The following is a 19,634-nucleotide window of genomic DNA, read 5'->3' on the forward strand; positions in this document are numbered from 1 at the left end:
CTGAGTTTCTCTCTCCACATTGAGAGTTGTTTACCCTGATTAAATCACTCACAGATGATCTAAAAATGAGAGGCTCTTGGTTTTTTCTTGTAAATATGGGTGTTACTTTGGAGTTTGTTGACAACATTTGTCCATCTCTGTAAACAAATTTATGAGAATTACAGACACAAAATATGGCAAGAAATCTCAGAGGACTCAAGTGGTGTTTTACCACAGAAATGGTGGACAAGGGAACAGGAGAAGGAGACAGAATAAGGTCATGTGAGTTCATTGTGTCTGTGTCTGTGTCTGCGATATGGTGGAACATACGTGCCCAAGCAAAGAAAATAAGCTTGTGGATAGAAACATGTCCATTTGAATCCTTGCAATGAACCAGCAATACCACTGAAATCCTAACACAGATGCAGTTCAGTAGGCATATGTGTTAACTTCACAGTAGCAGCTGCATGATATTATGATGCCAGCTAGCTGAAGAATAAGTTAAAACTTTGCACTTGCCAGCTCCGTTGTAGAGATTCGGGGAAACAAGGACTTGCACAAAATGACGTATATCGGGGAATGCTAAGTACAGCTTTCCAAATAAAACATGATTGCTACATGAATCATCTCAAACACTTTACTCAGATGGAAAGTGAACACAGAAACTAGCTGCCTGGAACAACCAATTTGGTTAACTGCATAGGGATCTGCATCCAGGGCAACTTGCCAGCTGACCTAACAACCCTACATATTAATCCGCGCACAGCAGTTTGTTTACATGTATGAGGCTGACTTTCACTGCGGTCATGCTGTCTTCTAAGGAAACTCCAAAAAACTAAGTCCAGTGGCTATTTCTGTAGTTATTTAACTTTGATGGTCAAACAAGCAGAACATTTCTCTATAATGAAATGCTCAGGAAAAACCTGATCAGCAATCTATAAAAATGTTATTATGAAAAAGTTGTTGTGTGATATAAAAGCAATTCACAGTGAACAGCTACGGTATAGACTGGAACAGTATAGGGTGGAGGTATACACTCCCAAAGCACTTAAGACTTTGATTCGTACACCAACAGATTGGGGACAGTGTACAAAATACTTGTGGTTAGATGAGGGTTGTTGTTGAAATGTATTCACCATAAACAACAACATTAACATATTTGTCTTCCTGTCAACTGTCTTTTTTTGTCATCACTGTCCTGTCATTTTATATTCTGTGTGAAACAGTCAATATCAAACGCATACCTCAGACTCTGAGGGAAAGACTCAGTTTATTTAGTCTCCCTTCTGTGAACATTTTACTCTCAAAATGAAGCACAAGAAATTACATTATTTCTGAAATTATATGATTTTAGTCATCCAAGTTATGGGTAAAATAATATACTATGGGCCACTGCTTGGTGTTCAGATCCAACGAAAATGGCCCAGAATCAATTATATGATGATTGCTTACTGTTAAAACTGCATTTCCATACTGAGGAGAAATGCAGGGAAATGTTTTGTGGTGTTGAGAGCTGCTGCATATCATCAGTATATTAAAGCAAGGCAAACACTAAAAGAGGGAAAAGAAGAGTAGAGGAAAAGATGTGTGAGACTGGCTGAGGGGAGAGGCTGCACCCACCATCATTAGTCTAATGGACTGCTGAGTAAGTCAGTCAGTCAGCTTGAGGGTTAGATGCAGTGCCAATGGTGCACACAACTTAAAAAGATGGGTTAAGCGTATAGATTGGCCATGAGAATATTTTGTGTCAGCTACCATTCTGCAAACTGTCTCAAATAATAGATATAGGAACCATTTATATAGGTCTTGATGTAATAAAGACTATGTAAAAATTAGTACAGCTCTGATTATCTACAACTGCAGTGATTTTATATCATTAGTTAGTATATCATACATGCATACATTCTGGTTAATTTAGGCAGCTAGTCTTGCCTAGTTAATTTATCTGGAGACTCAATTCAACTCATTCAATTCCTTTTACACAAACAAAGATTTTCAGCATTTTGAATTTTTCAGCATAGGGCAATGTTTTTATTCTATTTTGTGCAAAATGTTCTTAAATTATTTGTTAATCAGGACATCAAGTAATCATACATACTAAAGGTTACATTATGGCTACAAAGTTTCCCTGCACTCACCCCCAAAAAGAACATGTCACGTTTCTGACATGGACATTCCTGGGTAATGACTAAATATTGATCAGACCAATCTCAGTTTATGACAGTGATGCTACAGTTTATAGTCTGGTACTGTGATAATGTACTAAAAATAGTGATAAAACATACTGCAATAATAAGTTATCCATTTCCAAACACAGTACAGCAGTGTTTCTACTGGCTGACCGGGCACATCCACTTAGTCAGAGTTCAACAAAGGGGGGGAATCATATAGAAATAGGGAATGCATACTTTCATTTTTCCATTGTGCAAGCTTCAACAGATGTGAATGGGAAACAGAGCAAATATTTCTAGGACAGAAGTGTAATGTGATCATATACCTTCACACCAGATAGTAGATCACGGCATGCATGAATACTTGAGTTATTAAATGAGCATGTAGTATCCAATAACTAAAAAATGTATTGTTTCAATGTTCATCAAATGTATATTTTGCTCCATATGTATGCCAAGCAACCAGTAATATGCATTGTCTTGTATTTACAACAAAGCTAAAATATATTTAAAGGAAAATACAGAGACGGTACATGTTGAATGAAAGAAGATGCTTGAAGCCATGAAAATAAAGATTGCAGAAAACTGGGCAAGGAAACTAAAATATGAGAATAGCGTGATAACAACAAAGTCTGTTTTCACACCGATTATGGTCTTTTTATTTTATTGTGGGCTAGAGAAAAAGAAACTGTGTTTGTAATGTAAGCCACTGCAGTCTATTGAGGTGCCGCCATGGTGCATGGAAACCTTCCAGTCATCCCACTGGCCCTTATTTCCATTATCTAAAGGCCCAGGCTGCTATTATCATTCCTCCATAAGACAGTAATGAGAAGCTCGGGTAAAACCAGCAAGCGGATAAGGTAGACCTGCATATAAACTGCTCTAATCTGGACCACTGGTACTATTTTCTCATAAGTAAACTAAACTACTGAATGAGTGAAGGAATGAGTGAGAGACTGAAATAAAGTGTGAGGAGTATGCTTCTATGTGTAAAGATTTTCCAAAAGTTTGATCACCTTCTGCAAGTCAAAATCATAAGATATAAAGTCAGCCCTCTCAGACTTATGAGCCATATCATTTTTATAGCCATGTCAATAAACAGCAGTCTATGGTCTCTCAAGCACAGCTGACTCTGGATGGAGAAACTCCTTATTCAACAGGGCTGCATTCACAGGGAGAAACCTCACTAAACATTGGAGCCACCATTTGATCTGGGGCCCAATAGTAGCTACTTTTACTGGATATTTTCCAATTTTCTCCTAATTGTCTACTCAACATAATCTAGCCCCAGCCTCCCCCAATATCCATAACCATAACCACTTCCCTTCGACCCACGTTCACGCTCCATCTCAATATGAGCAGGAATGTGTTAAAACAGAATCTATCCTGCTGCTACCCCACATAACTATCAATAGCTGCCTTTCAGTTGCACGCGCCCTGCTTGTATTGTCACAGGGTGGGCCACACATCTAGGCTCCTTACAGGACTTCTAAAACCTGATACCTGTACACAGTGCAGTAATGTGTGTGCGTGTGTGTGTGTGTGTGTGTGTGTGTGTGTGTGTGTGTGTGTGTGTGTGTGTGTGTGTGTGTGTGTGTGTGTGTGTGTGTGTGTGTGTGTGTGTGTGTGTGTGTGTTATGACCCAAGTTCTACCTTATGACGTACCGCTACATATAGTGCAGACTCTGTGTAGTCTGCAGCTCACTAAGTGAGAGAGAGAGCAACCACAAAATGGTTTGGGATAACATCCCAGTGTAAAACCACATAGTCACAATAATTCCTTTAATAACAACTCCATGTAATATTCAGACGCTGCAAAAAACAGAGTTACTTCTTTGTGCTTGACTTCACACATACAGCATAAGTTAGAAAAATCAACAGTAGGTTAAGCAAGGTATTTGCACTTTATTTACTTTTCAGTAAGATAGTAAATGCAATATAGAGAATAAGTGCAATAAGAGAATGGGTGTTTAAGAAGTGTGTCTGGGGGTATACTGAGGTGTAAGGGTGAAGGTGGCTATGCTGACACAGTAGTTGAGCATTGGAGACTTAACAGTTTTCCTTGACAAGCCACTGTGGCTTTATAAAAACACACTGTGATTTAAAAAGCCCATGGGTTCAAGGTAACACATGGCAACAGAGCTCCAAACTGGACTGTATGTGTTTCTTTGTGTGTGTCTGTATTTGTGTGCACACATAAGCGAGTGAGTAAACTTTAAGTGTTCATCTTTGCACTCTAGCTTGAGTGCATGTCTGTGTGAAGCATATAACAGCAAATAAAATGGGAGCCACCACTGTCCGACTGGGGGCCACCTCCTTTTCCAGCACCAATTCTCTTGGCCCTTTGTTCCAGCTGGCTGGGTCTAGTTTGTATGGCCTAGCTGGAACTCTTTCAATTCTGTCCCACTTGTCCATGTGCTGGGCTCTCTTCTCTGGACTCGCCTGCCACCCCATGAATACCAAGCAGGCATGCACACACATACATTTATACATACACACACAAAATACAAGCCTGATCTCTTTCTGCATAGCTGTATTAGGTCAGTCTTTAAGCCTGGCAACCAGCACCCTTCTGTCTGTGCGTGCATGTGTGTATAAAGTAAATGTCTATATATTTGAGTGTGTGTGCATTTGGGTGGTGCCAACTGATATAGATTATAGATACATTTAGGCTTTGTGATCTCCCCACACAACCTTAAACAACCATTCCAGTGGTATCATATGTTTAAGCTCATTAACTACAAATTACTTTCATTTTATGATACTGCCAAACATTTTCCACTAGAATTGCTGTACATGTTAAATGTGTTTTCCTACAATTGAGATAGCCATTCATTCCAGCTAGTTCTGGTAAACTACAGTATGCAAATCCATTTTTTTTTTAAATTGAACTTGCTTGAGAAAGGTAATCATTGGAGAGTTCATCTTCAGTACACCTTGTGAAAGTTATTTCACCTGACTTTTGATGAAAAATGTGGAATTTGGCAAATGTTTTGACTTTGTGCAGTCATTGGAGAGACTGGTCCCAGATATGTTAGCTTGGCACAGGGGCTTAGATTTGTGGCTAGCCTCTGCCAAAAGAGGAGGAATATACCCTCTGGTAAATCAGCAAATTGTTGATGGGTCAACGTGCTGACCCGTGAGGTTGTACATCATATAGCTACCACTTAAAGGATTTTTTATCTTTTGTCTTGATGTTTTAAGCACAAGGCTCTTCCTCTTTTCATTAGAGAGTGGCCATCTTAAATACTTATAGTCCATACTATAAACACATATGACATGACACACCTGTTGTAAATTGCCATCAATCAAATAGTAGAAAACTTAAAATTTCATATTTTACATATACATATATAGCAAAAGACTCAGGCTAAATAGCCATCATAAATACTACCTATTACTGTCTGTTTATGACTCTTTTTTTTTTTTTTTTAATATTTTAGGAACACATTGTTAGCAGTTAGTATCTCCCCCCCTCTGTGTGGATGTTTTATTACCTCAATATACATGTAGTAAAGTCTTGTGTTTCCTTTGAAAGTGTATAGCCACAGGACTAGATCTTTTCAAAAACCTTTGAAAAAATCTCTAAAAACTCAAATCGCTGAACACCGTGGTACAATCAGAAACAATGTAACAGTCCTGAGACTGTACATTTTTTTCAATGGGAAACACAACACTTCTACTCTCAGATAGATGGGGACTGAGGCTATATGAGACCCTTATTCTATGCTCCTAAAACGTGAACTATTCTTGATACATACACTGGACCCAAAAGGCCGTCATGAGGATTTCGACATTAGACCATTTTTGTGAACGAATACCCTTTGTGTAATGTCGCCATTCTGTGTGTTGTTTTGACTTTTCTGAGTGATCTTTTTTGCATATGGTATTGCATTTACCCTGTGTCAAAATAATAAATACTTTCATAAATAGGCAGAGGCACCTCTAAAAAAATCTGCATTTTCTCTAATGGCCAGCAGGGGACGATTCCACGGGTTGCAAAAAAATGTTAGATTGTATTGAAGTCCATGAAAAAGTAACCCTATTCTCATTTGATTTATTATGTCACTTTCCTAATGAGTGTATAGTTTTGAACACATGTCTCAAGTCTCCACAAACTAATGGCTGACATCATGGTGGCTGTGGTGGGTTTTTTGTTTGTTTTGTTTTGTTTTTTGCTTTGTTTTTCTTTTTTTTACTGTCTATGTTTATCTCATATATGTTTGTAGTATGGACTATGGGTATTGAAGATGATGACTCTATTTATTTATTTAGTCTCAGGAAGAGCCTTGTGCTCAAAATGTTGCAGCAGAAAAAAAAATAAAACAGCATAGTGGGTACTAGGGTGTGAATGTCTTTTTTTTATTATTTCTTATCCAACATGCAGACCCACCAGTATGGTCCTTTAAGTTAACACAGCCAACGCATTATTTCTTCACTGACTGACCATAGTAATCACTGGTCTATGAAAACAATTTGATTCAGTGGAAAATTGAAACTGCATTAAGTCAAACCAAATAGCGAAGATGAAGTTTAATACACTAACAGCCTGAACATTATGGCCTCTACAGTGCTGTCTTACAGTTTCCAGTCCAATTCTGGGAACAGTTCCAGTGTAGACTTGTCCACAAGTGGTCCCATTAAAGATATTAGGGAACAACTGCACCCCGCATAAGCCGATCAACATTTGAAGCATTGTTCCTTTATTCTATGCTCCCATAATCAACATAGGTCATACCACAGAAAACTATTGTTCAACTGAATAACTCAAGGTGTCGACAGGCCCGGGTATGAATCATTAAAACTCACATTTATAGGCCTTAATAGTCAACTAATAAGATGGAGAGAAGTAAGGATAATGATAAGAGGGACACAGACTGGGAGAATGAATAGAAATAGCAGAGACTATTCCTATAACTCAGGATAGCCAATTCCTGTCACCTACTTAGTACCAAGGGCCACTAAAGGTTGCAGAAGCATGATGTCCAGAAATCTCCAACCCATGCCCAGGGACGACACATTCATAAGAACTCTTGCAGTTTCATTTGAAAGCAGTGGATACATTGGTGAAACCCAGAGTTGCTGCTCATGGTCGGCAGTGTTGGGGTCATTACTCAAAAAATGTAATGTATCACACATTACTCGTAACTTTTTTTAAAGTAATGCGTACTCCCTGTGGAAAGTAATTACACTACTAGTTACAATACTTTTGCGTTACTCTTTAGCAACACTGGGGATGTCTTTTAAAAATAATATATCAACAGATAAAACAATATGTGTCTTGGCCATCATAACACCATGTTGTACAAATACAAATTATCTTAAAATAATATATAGACAACCTGTTTCTTCTCGGAGTCAGCACAAGACTGGCCAGGCTAAAGAGACTCTCCATGGGCATACTAAATGGCGTTTCCATCCTGACATAACACCAGTCTAGATAGCTCACCAAAGTGTTCCTGTCTGTTGAAGGTTGTCCATTCACTATTATCTAATATAATATATATTATATTATATTCACTATTATCACTATTACAGTAGTTCAATATTATCGTTACTTTGCTGAGTTTGTTTCTGAAAGACGGAGATTAAAGAGCAGCGCACAAACTTTGGTTGCTTGGTTGGTGTCCGCATACACTCGAGCATCATTGTGGGTCTGTAAGTTTTTCGCATGAAACGCACCTTTGAATATTTTTTTATCTGCCCAATTTATACATAATATTTGAAGAACTAATGTAACACAAGTAGCGCCATATTTGTTTGTTTAGTAACTATAATGTGATTACTGACTGTAGACACTGTAACGCGTTACGCTACCGCATTAAAGGTAAATGTAATGTGATTACAGTAACGCGTTACACCCAACGCTGATGGTCGGCAGCTTATGCATTTGCAGCTAGGACCTTCAAAATAAGGAGTGCAGGGTGTTGCCTTTCATATCCTAATGAGTAATAAGGACCATAATGACATGTTAAAAAAAGTTATTGACTTCTGAAGAGTTGGCACTTTTTGAATTGGAGTCAATTGGAGCCAGCATTTAGCAGCCACTGGTGGCATTGCACTTTAAAGGTACTTCCACATTAGCTTCAACCTCCCAACTATGGTAGAATTTACTGACAAATCTGATTTTAGATTATAAATTACTTTTTATGCAGAAATGTATGCAACATTAGGTGAACATTTTGAAGATTTAATCTGTAATTTTAAAGCCAGTGTTAAATTGCAAAATTAAACACAATTACCAACTAAATTGATTGTTATGTTTATTCGGTGTAGACAAAAGCACAATTTTCACTCAAGATTTAACTACAGTATTCAGTTTAAAGAACTGTCTGGCAGTCGTTCATTAAACCGACCTCATACTTAGAACATCCAATTTATGACTGCATATAACATGAGGCATATGGTAGCACTCACAGCAGGCAAGTATATCCAATCCCCATTTCATTGTTCATTTTCGTCACATTCAATGAAGAATTTGTAATATTTCTCGCAGTCACAACCTAACTAACAAATGTGATTTTTAGCTGCCATTTTGGAAAATGCCTCCATGTCTCTATCAGCTCAGCCTGCATTTCTTTGGAGTAGACTTAAGATTTATTTCATTTTCTTTCTTTTTCTTTTTTTTTGTATAAACAATATTTTTGTCTGAATAGTTTCAACACTGTGCAAATATTAATGTAGTGTGCAGGGTTCTTTGTTGCATTGGTGGAAAAAATAGCTCATAACCCACATGCAGCCTGCAAAACCTTTCCAATCAATACATTACACATTGCCAAGGTACATGTATAAAACAAAGACGTTAAACAAAAAGGTTTGGAGGCTTTTGCATGTGCCATTAAAGCTCCTGATCTATGTTTCCCCAGTGTGTACTCACTGTGGCTGTGATGAGTAGACCGTGAAACTGTGCGTAGACCAAGGCCTCAGCAACGTGCCCTCTGACTCCCAGTAGAGCTAGTTCCAGGCTGTGGTGCCCAGCCATGGCATGAGTTAGTTGCTCCAACAAGCTGGTATACCTCCTCCAAGGCTGATCCAGCTCTGACACGCTGGCCAAGCAACCTCGCATTACATTCAGACAGTAACCCACGCATGGCTTGATCAGCGTCAAGCCTCTGCAGTGGGAGCAATAGACCATCTTCACCAGGCCCTTTACACACTCTCTGCTCAGGCTCAAATGTTCAGTGGCATTCATCACCTCCAGACCTTCCTCTAGGGCCAGGCCCAGTTGTCGCCCAGCGCCCATTGCCCCAGCCAGTTCCTGAGCCATGATGGCTGCATGGGGCCCAAAAGGGTTGACATCCTGCCTGATCATACGGAGACAGTCAGCCATTTCGCTGCCCACCATCGCACTGCCTTCAATGCCTGGATTGATGAGCCTTGTGTACACAAGGGGGAAGAGGTTGTTGAAAAATTGGTGAACTGTCGCTTCCACAGAGACGTTGGCCCCGCGGAGGTATAGAGAGAGCGAGGAGAAGAGTTGGTTTACATGGGGCAGGGCGTTGCGGGACAGGGATGAGTAGGTTCCCTCCAACAGAGAACTCAGGTGGCCCTGAGAGAAGGATAGAAGGTACTGGAACATGTCTACAAAGAGAGAAACAGAAAAACACATAGATAAGAGATAGAAGGAATGATGACAAATGTTGATTTTAGTTCATTTCATATAAGAAAGGAATACTGAAAATCATTGATGACATGATATACAAGCTTTTCATGAAATGTACAACATATGTATATCCAAACCCTGACTCCTAGTCAACTAAGCTAGGCTTGTGAGTCAGTAAGTTGGGCTGAGAAACCAGTGTCATGTTTCCCTATATTGCAGTTGGATATCATTGTGTATGAAGTTACCACCCCAGTAAGTATGTCTTAAGACGAACACACACACACACACACACACACACACACACACACACACACACACACACACACACACACACACACACACACACACACACACACACACACACACACACACACACAGACTTGAAACAGTTGAGTCATCCAGGTCTTATGTCATTTCCTTGTGCAAGTGAAAGCTCTAAAGCAATCAATGATGTCAGTTAGACTTGGGCGGTATCGCGGTATTACGATATGTATTTAGAAATCCTGAAGGTATGGTTTTCAATATCGTCAAAAACACAGACACTTAAGTACATCTAGAGTACACCTGAAGGTTACGAGGAGCACTTGAAGGAAGCATGTAATGCCCCCTCTGACCACAATGTGGGTTACAATGGGAGGCATTTTCTCTCGTTGACTGCAAGAGAAGTGAAGACTACAGAAGCAGTGATTCACTGACTAGCTTTGTTGAAAACGTTAGCCAAAATATGATATATTCGTGATTTGTTATGATTGTGGTGAATTCACAAGACTTTTCTTTGTTGAAGCTGATATTCATCTGCCATTTATTCAGCCATGTTTCCACTGTGGTACCGGATGAACCATACGTGACAGTTGTTTTATTTCAGAATGTTTTCCTTTTAAGCTAACACTGACCCTGGTGAAATGTCAGGAACGTATAAAGGCATGAAAAAAGAGATACTGCCCAAACCTAATGTCAGTGCAGAAACTGTTTAGTGCCAATGAAGTGCTACTTCTTGCTAAGCAAATTACTATAACGCAGTGGAAATACTGACTGTGAGTAAATAATGGAGAGGCAGGGAAAATCAATCAACCTTTATTTATATAGCACCAAATCACAACAAAAGTCATCTCAAGGCACTTTACATATAGAGCAGGTCTAGACCGTACTAGGAAAAAAAAGTTGAAAAAAAAGCTTGACTTTCATTGCCCAGAGCTGTTTACAAGTCATTTTTTACAAGTCCAAGTCAAGTCTCAAGTCTTTGAGCTAGAGTCCAAGTCAAGTCTCAAGTCTTTGAGGGTCAAGTCCAAGTCAAGTCTCAAGTCTCTGGTCAAGAGTCCGAGTCAAGTCTCAAGTCTCTCGGCAACACTAAATCAAATTCAAATTCTGACCTTAGAGCTGTACAATCCTTCATCCTGATCAGTTAGCCTTGCGAGCACCTGCCCATGTCTGTTTTTGTGGTGTGCTGTCACTGAAGTTTGTATGTATGTATCTGTTTGTATGTTGAGATGCCCTCTCCTGAAACTGTTACCAAATCTACCTTCGGCTATTACCTTGACCTAGACCTTGATATAGGACAGTATGAAAATGTATCAATTGTAGGTTCACTATAGAGAATCTACTGCAATGTGATGTGAAGAAACATACACTAAGAATTATTTCAATTCCATAACTGTATTTTCTTCAACAAAAAAATAATTATTTTAACAATGTTGTAAAATATAACAAAATGAACAAAACATGAACAACATCACAGAAACACTGCACTGCAGTTTAACACTGTGGTACAAACACATGTTCATTATTTTTTTCTCCAAGCTGCCTTTTATCTGCTGCTTAACACAACACACAGCAGGGAATGTGTGGGGATATTATAAAATATATATATATAAAATGACCATAGTTAACGCAACGTTGTGTTTTTTAATAATTAGTAGCGGAGCCACTAAGTTAGTGGCACTAAATAACGGAGTTGCGGTGGTTTCCTGTCTGAGCTTTCAAAATAAAACCTTTGCTATTGTGCGCTTCTTATTATTATTAACAAACAAATTTGGGGCTTGTCAATTACGGGAGAAATGACGGGAGGGCGGCGGGAGATGGTTTCGAAATATGGGAGAACCAGGGAAAACGGGAGTGTGAAGGCATTGTATCCAAACGTAATGATCTGAGGCACTCCTGCTGAACTTGTCGCACTCGCCATTGTCAATGTCTGATACTGAAGATGCGCGCTTCACACACGGCGCATGCGCGTGGCATGACGTTGGTGTTTACATCTAGCTCAGAGCCAGAGATCATACAAAAAGATGAATGACAGATAAATAATGAGAATAATAATAATAACATGAAATAAAGGTTGTTCGCGAGTCTCGAGCCTCGAGTCGAAGTCAAGTCTAAAGTCTTTTGAGGTCGAGTCTGAAGTCACAGTTTAGTGAGACTTAAGTGCAACTCGAGTCCGAGTCGCGAGTCCGAGTCCCCAGCTCTGTCATTGCCATTAATTTCCCTCATGTTATAGTAATAAATGTTTAAAAAAAAAAATGCTCGACCAACAGCCAACTCATCCTTTTATCCCCCCATCTCCTTTACTACACATCCACTTAATCCTATAACCCTCTATCCAATTCCCACTGTGTGTGTGCGTGTGCGTGTGCGTGTGTGTACGCGCATGCGTTTGTGTGTTTGCATGTCTTGGACACAACACTCTCCTCTGGGTTGTGATGTCAGCTTAAAAGCATGCCAGGACATGAAGGCGCAGTAGCAACTGTAGAGAAATTGAGACTGGAGAAGGAGGATGCCAATACCCCCACCACACACACACACACACACACACACACACAAAATGAACAAACTGAAGATAAACCCCAAACGTATGACAGTAATGCATATGGCATTACAGGCCAAACAATTGTAATCAATCATGTGCTGAGGGCTTAAATGTATAAATATCAGTTTGCTTGGTGTTAACACTTAGATATTAATTTACATTACCCATTCTAAATCTATCCAAGTAAAATGATCGTTACCAATATGTCATATGTTTGTGTGTGTGTGTGCGTCTGTGTGTGTCCAGCCCCTCCTAGCTCACAGACAGAAGGATAACAGCAGTCATGTCCTACTCAACAGCTGCACTAATATGACCGCTGTCTGTGACACACGGGGACTCCCAACTGGCCAGTAAAATGCACAACGCATTTGTAATGCACCAGAAAACACCATCGTCATGATCAGAACAGGTCCCACACACATAGCAGTTAAAGTTGTAACCTATTTAATGGGTCTTGAAGAGCACGACTGTGTGAGACAGAAATGAAGCAGACACACACGAGAATTCATGGTCTATTAGGGAATATTAGAGGCAAGTCGTAGACTGACTTTACTAGTCTGGCAGCAGTCGGAAAGACACCCCGAGATGTGTGGCTAGAGACACAGCAAGAGGAGACACAAATGACACAGAAAGAAAGGCAATGGGAAGAATTAGCATAAAATTGGAAGATAAGTTGTGAAGCTACAGTTTCAGTTCCACTTCAGTGTCTCTTAAACCTGTGGGATTTCAGAGTTGGTACCAGTGTGAGGTCTGCCTGCTTGCTTGCCAGTCAGGCTGCGAGGCTCAATAGACACAGGACATTTACACCACAAGATGCACCCACAGGCTTAGGTTACACAGCATTACATAATGTTATTATAAAATTATCATGCTTAGAAATACCATGGTATAGTCTTACTCTGTGAGGCGTGGCGGGGGCTAAAACAAAACTAGACTAATCTACACCTCAAGTTTTCTCAAGAAGAAGTATTTCAAGACTGGATGCACATATGTCAGAGGGTTGTTTGTCAGGATCATTAAAACCATAAGACATTCTGTACTTAAGAGAGGCATAGAGAGAGAACACGAAAGGAAAAAAGGGAAGAAAGAGTGGGAGATCGCCAGGAAAAAATGGAATGAAAAGAAGCAACTGAACTTTTGAACAAGGAAAAACAACTACTGTACGAGTGGACTCCACCTCATGAACATGCTCTGACATCTGGATTCATTTGGCCTCTTGAGTCCCTGTCTTTCCATTGCTGCAACTTCAAACATGTCCACCTCTGAATACACAGAAAAAGACAAGAGTCCACCGTTCTAACTCTGACAAAACTGATCTCATGATTCGTTCATTTTCTACATCCGTTTTTCTCTGTTCTGAAACAAGTTCTCTCCCATGCTCAAATGGTTCTGGTTTCTCATTCTGTGATAAATTAAGTACAATCGTTGTGGGTTTCTCTGCACTTTTCAATACTAGGAAACAGGGTGAGAATAAAAAAACAAGAAACCAAAGACAGCCTTTAAGGTCCTAACTACCATTACATGATAGTCAAGTGGGTTTGAGTCTACTGTGTGACGACTGTGTCTGAATCTGGATTTGACCACACTCTATTCAGACACGCAGTCGTGGGTGGCTATCATTATCATGTCACAGTCTCCCCTCAGTAAGCCTCTTGGGAAATGAAGTCTGTCTGAATTGAGGCTATTTTGCATGAAGCAATTATCTTTAATTTGCTAGGAAGTCCAAAAAACACTGAAATTCAAAGCACATAATTTCAAGCTAACTATACAGGAATAAATGAACAGGCTTGCTTTGTCTGTCGTCCTGTGGGACTAATCTGACATACACTCTGCTTGGAATAAACAATGTATTAAAAGGATAAAGGCAGTGGTGACAATGTAGAGGAGGCCCTTGTCCTACAGTGGCCTAAACTGGGTTTGTATTTATGACTTTGGGCTAGGATATTACACCATATCTTTCCACCAAAACTATGCCAAGGCCACTCTCTGAAATCACTGGGCTTTAATCATAAGAGGCTATTTCCACTTTACATTCTGCATGGCAACCCAGTGTTTTACTGGCACAATTAAAGCTAAATTGTCACTATGGTGAAGCTGCCTCAACTGAGTCAGAATAAGCACAGTGGCAGCTCTATGGTCTAAGTACAAGTGTAGTGTCCCTCGCCCTCGATACCCAGCGGTCTCTGACCTCTAAGCCACTTCAGAATTGCGTGTATGTGTCTGTGACTCTGAGCAGTATTGTTACAATGTAAGTAGGTACCCAAGGCCAAAGTATCACAGCTGAGTTGCCAAAACTCAAAACAGACATGTGGCACCAGATAGTCTGCACAGACTGTCATATGTAAGTGTGTAAACAGGGGCTGCGGAGTCTGATTATACAATATGACCAGTAAGCATTCCCTGAAGCATGAACCAAAAATTGCAGCATATATATCTGCTAAATGACACAATAGGTAAACAGTATAAACATAAAAAGAAGTTTTAAGATGTTGACCTTACTTCACATGTGAATGCACATACTTTGATTTTTAAAAAATGGGCAATTGATCATGGTCAGCTGCAGAACTACACGTATCTATTAAAACAGTGAAATAGCACTAGGTGATAAAATGTAACTATTCTGTGGTGAGAGTGCATTTTAGTGAGTGCAGGTATGTGATTGAGTCTGTGTGCTTGCTAGCATGTAGGTCTATATGTGCATATGAGGTATGTGTGTATGTATGTGTATATATGTGCATGCTTGCGCGCGCCTGGAGATGATTTAATATTGTGATAATGAGGTAGGAGACACTGTTCTCATACCATGGAGCTGTGGGCCATATCTTGGCAATCAGTCCTGACTGGACCTGACCAACTAAGTTCTCAGGCAAAGCATTTTAATCCTGCCACAGGCTTGGGTTTCAGACAGGTCACCACACAGATATGTGACATAGTGACACGTGTGTAGATTACATATCCTTGTTTTAATTAGTAGGAATACTGCACATAGAAAGATCTCCCACGCAGCACTGGTCATCTTAGGTTACAAGGGAGAGCTGCAATGTCATACAATATCTCAGCCTCTAACCTTTCAGCAAACAGTTTAATGGTAATAAACTATTAATAAGTCAATGAATCAATCTGTTGATTCATTAACTTGTGTGGCAAAAACCCACATCTAAAGTCTTAAGTGGGAGCATGACTCATCAACGGGTACAGATATGCTGTTCACTCAAATTTGACCTGCAAGAACTGGAGAGCTGCACTCCTGCCAAAAACACTGTAGCTCCACAAGCTCCTTAGAAAACCTACACATGCAATCACAAATGTGTGTTCATATATTGCAGCTAACCCCTGCCACAAATCCCAATTTGCTTGCCTTGTCCTATCAGTGGGTTAACAGGTGGGATAATGAGCTTAAGAGAGATGGCACGAGGAGGCTGAGGAATAGGAGGAGGAGGAGGAACAGAGAGAGTGGAGAAGCAAGATCCCCGTCACTCCAACAGCATTCCAGTAATTAAAAAGGCAGCCCAGCTATATCAAAACCCTAAAACATTTCCAACAATTCCACAGATGCCGGGGGCATTCAGGGTGCACAGGGCTATAATGTGGTGGAAAGGCGGAGGTGAGGAAGGGTAGAGGTGGAGATTGGGCAGAGGGTGATCACTGCTCTATGCTCTGGCCAAAGTAGGGAAACATGATCGAAGCAGGGGAATGAGCAGACGATAAGACGGGGACAGAGGAGACAGAACACTGGGGCAGAGGGTGAGGGGCCGAGAGAAGAGCAGGGGAGGGAGGGAGGAGTGTTCAAATGGCTAATACCATAAAGGGGGGTATGCCGAAGGCCAGCCTGGGGAAAACTGTTGACAGACTGATGGACAGCACCTCTGGTCCTCTGCATTAAGGGGGCCACAGGTCTACACTGACCCCCCATGTCTCTTTTTTTATTGGTATATAAATCACAGTTTCTTTTTTGATATAATGTAGTGCTAAGACACAGAGCAGGATGTCAAACACAAAAAGCTTTTGCACCCACTGATAACTACAACAAGAAGTATGCCAGTTGCACAAGTACAGTAGGAATAGACTAGACTGGACCAGACAGCTTTATTAATAGACAGCTTTATTAATCCCTAATGGGAAACTAATTTCCCTCCAAATCAACTCATACAGACAACACACAACATGGACACTGCATTAACAGTACACAACAAATAAATAACCATACTCTGAGTCTGCGCCTTTGTTATTTTGCCTTACCAACATCATTGCCATGGTAGCGACTTGTCAAACACAACATATACATGCCCAAAAGCATACCCTGCTTTATCATGTTTAACTCTGAATGAGACCATCATTTACAAAATGAACATCATGATGCATGATAAAGAAAACTTGAAATTAGCGATTGAGACAAACTCACTAGGAATGTGTTTACTGAAGTAATAAATCAAGTGAGAACTTTCGACTTCCATACAATCTGACTTCTTTTTGGAGCCAGTGGAATCGCTTCTGCATTGGCTTCACTTTTTAGATTGGGAGTTCCCTGCTTGGTTCATATCTTCTTTACTTCTTACAATGACTGCTACATACATATGTTTTCCCCCAGAGATTCAGTTTAGGAATAAAATTTTGTTTTGCAGCCTGGAACATTGTAAAATATGCACATTCACAAGGAAATTGTAGATTCCAAAATCAAATCAGCTGACTGAGGTTCATTATTCTTCAGACTGAATAATTACAAAGTGAATCTAATAGACTGGAGGCATTTCCTTCAAAATGTGGCCATATTAATGACAGTCTGTGATTTGCAAAAAAACCCTTGTAATAACCCCTGATGTAAGTGAAAACTTGACGATGACAGCCTGTGAAGGCAGAAAAGAAACTTTTAGGCTAACATATGATTAACATGAAACAGACCCTTGAATGGATTCTGAGGTGTGAAAGGAATCTGAGATGAAAGGCAGTCTACTGAAGAATTTTCCACTTTTCTCAGCAGGTGTTTCATTTTTCAGCTTTATTATGAATCAGCCATACAGAGGGTCACTTATGGATTGTTTCAATTATGGGCCATTACTACTTTTGTATTAGGCTTAATCCCTTCTGCCATTAAAAACACAAAAATGCTTCCACCATTTTGTGGGATGAAAGGAAAATTCATATTATCAATCATCAATACATAAAAAAATATTTGTAAAGGACAAATTCCATGATATTACTGAATCCAACTTAAGTATTACACATTTGCCAGTGATCGACTTTGTTGTGGTTGATTTAAGAGCAGACCAATGTGAACCTTCTGTTCAAATAGATCCATCATGGATCATATAAGCAGGACAAGGCTGGGAAGGGCCAGAGTAACATTTTGTTTTTGTCTATCCATTCCTCTCATTTGTTGTACCTACTTCTCTGGTCCTCTGGAAATGGATGAACGACTGGAGGAACAGTGAATGAAGCCTACTGTAGGGACTCCTTAATGGTGTGCTAGGAGCCACAGAGGCAAGGAGAGAGGAGGAGAAGCGGCAGAAGAGAGTCCTACACAGGGTGTAATGAGCAAAGTAAGTGGACTTGAATGGGGGACTGATGAAGTGAGTTTGTGGGGAAAGATGGGAGGAAATCCAACCTACTTTGGGCTGAAGTAGCAGTGTGAGTCACACATTACACAGAGACATGTATATCAAGATGCTCATCCACTTATGCATCAAAAGCACATATTAAGCACACGCCCTGTTCTCCCACAGGTGTCTCATGGAAGCAGCTCTCCTTCACTGACATATTCGACTACTCTCGCCAGTACTCACTCAATTCTCCTAGCATGACCTTATTTTGGCTACCATCATTTCCCTTAGCAATAACTCCTTTTATTACACTGAGTAAAGGTAGGTATGTGGAAATTTAAACATAAGGGGAACTATTATATAGTCCGTCAATTTTGTTGGTTCATCTGAGATTTTCTGATAAGAATTTGAACAGCCTGCTGCTATAGACACACACACACACACACACACACACACACACACACACACACACACACACACACACACACACACACACACACACACACACACACACACACACACACGCACACACACACACACACACACACACACACACACACAGAGACGTCTGGATCTCATACTTACACACATGCCTACACACATTTTATGGCTTGTGGGATCAGTCTGGGAAGGACGGGTGTAGCGGAGACAGGATACAGGAAAAGGCCAGGCTGGACCAATCAGCAGCAGTTGAGTACAAATCCCATCAGCCAGACAGACAGATTGTGTTCCAGAAAATCCAAATTCTCTTGGACAGAGAACAAGCCCCGGGAGATGCGACTCTATCTGATTACTAAGAAACTTCCTGGACATCAAGCTTATTGTGCTCATACAATAGTAGTAAGACTGATGAAGCTTAGTCTACACTAAGAGTGTTTGTTGAAGCTAGTGGAAAGGCCGTGTCAGAAATTGCAATTGTGAGCTTGTGTCAGAAGATCATTCCGTGTGAGAAGAGATGGTGTTGGCGAGGAATAAAGGGGAATTTATCTTGATATGATTTTCTTTTTCTTTTCTTTTTTTCTTTTCTTTTCTTAGTGATGTAAAATTATTGATGTACTTTCTGGCAGCGGGCTAATCGACACAGATTTCATATTAGTTTAGACATTTATTGCAGAGCATGTGTATGGTTGGTAAGTCGGCAGATGAAACAGCAAAGAAAGAAATGAAAGGAAAGTTTTGGGGTGAAGAAAATGGGGAGATTTTTGTGTTTATAGTTTTATTCTGTTGAGCATGCTCTTGGCAGCTGGGTTATCTTTAAGACATGATGGTTCCCTGTAGTGCACATGCCAGCAAGCACGCTGTTGGCATGGTGCCCACCCTAGTACCATAATGCTCTTGTTAAGCAACCAATACTGACAAAGCATGGGCCACAGACAGAGAGACACCCAGGAAGAAAGAGGGAGAATGATCAGCAGTACACAGTGGATCTCGAGGTCAAAAACCTGTTGAATCAACATGCTTTAACACACACACACACACACACACACACACACACACACACACACACACACACACACACACACACACACACACACACACACACA

General features: G+C 40.2%; 1 protein-coding gene across 1 annotated transcript in view; it reads right to left on the reverse strand.

Moving 5' to 3' along the window:
- The window catches only part of LOC133990927 (glypican-5-like), a 99,876-nt gene that overhangs the window by 66,627 nt on the left and 13,615 nt on the right, over window positions 1–19,634 (reverse strand). Inside the window, 1 exon segment of the mRNA XM_062429352.1 lies at window positions 9,028–9,731. Coding sequence (XP_062285336.1) covers window positions 9,028–9,731 — 704 coding nt within the window.

This window comes from Scomber scombrus, chromosome 11 (assembly GCF_963691925.1).
Source record: "Scomber scombrus chromosome 11, fScoSco1.1, whole genome shotgun sequence".
NCBI lineage: Eukaryota > Metazoa > Chordata > Actinopteri > Scombriformes > Scombridae > Scomber > Scomber scombrus.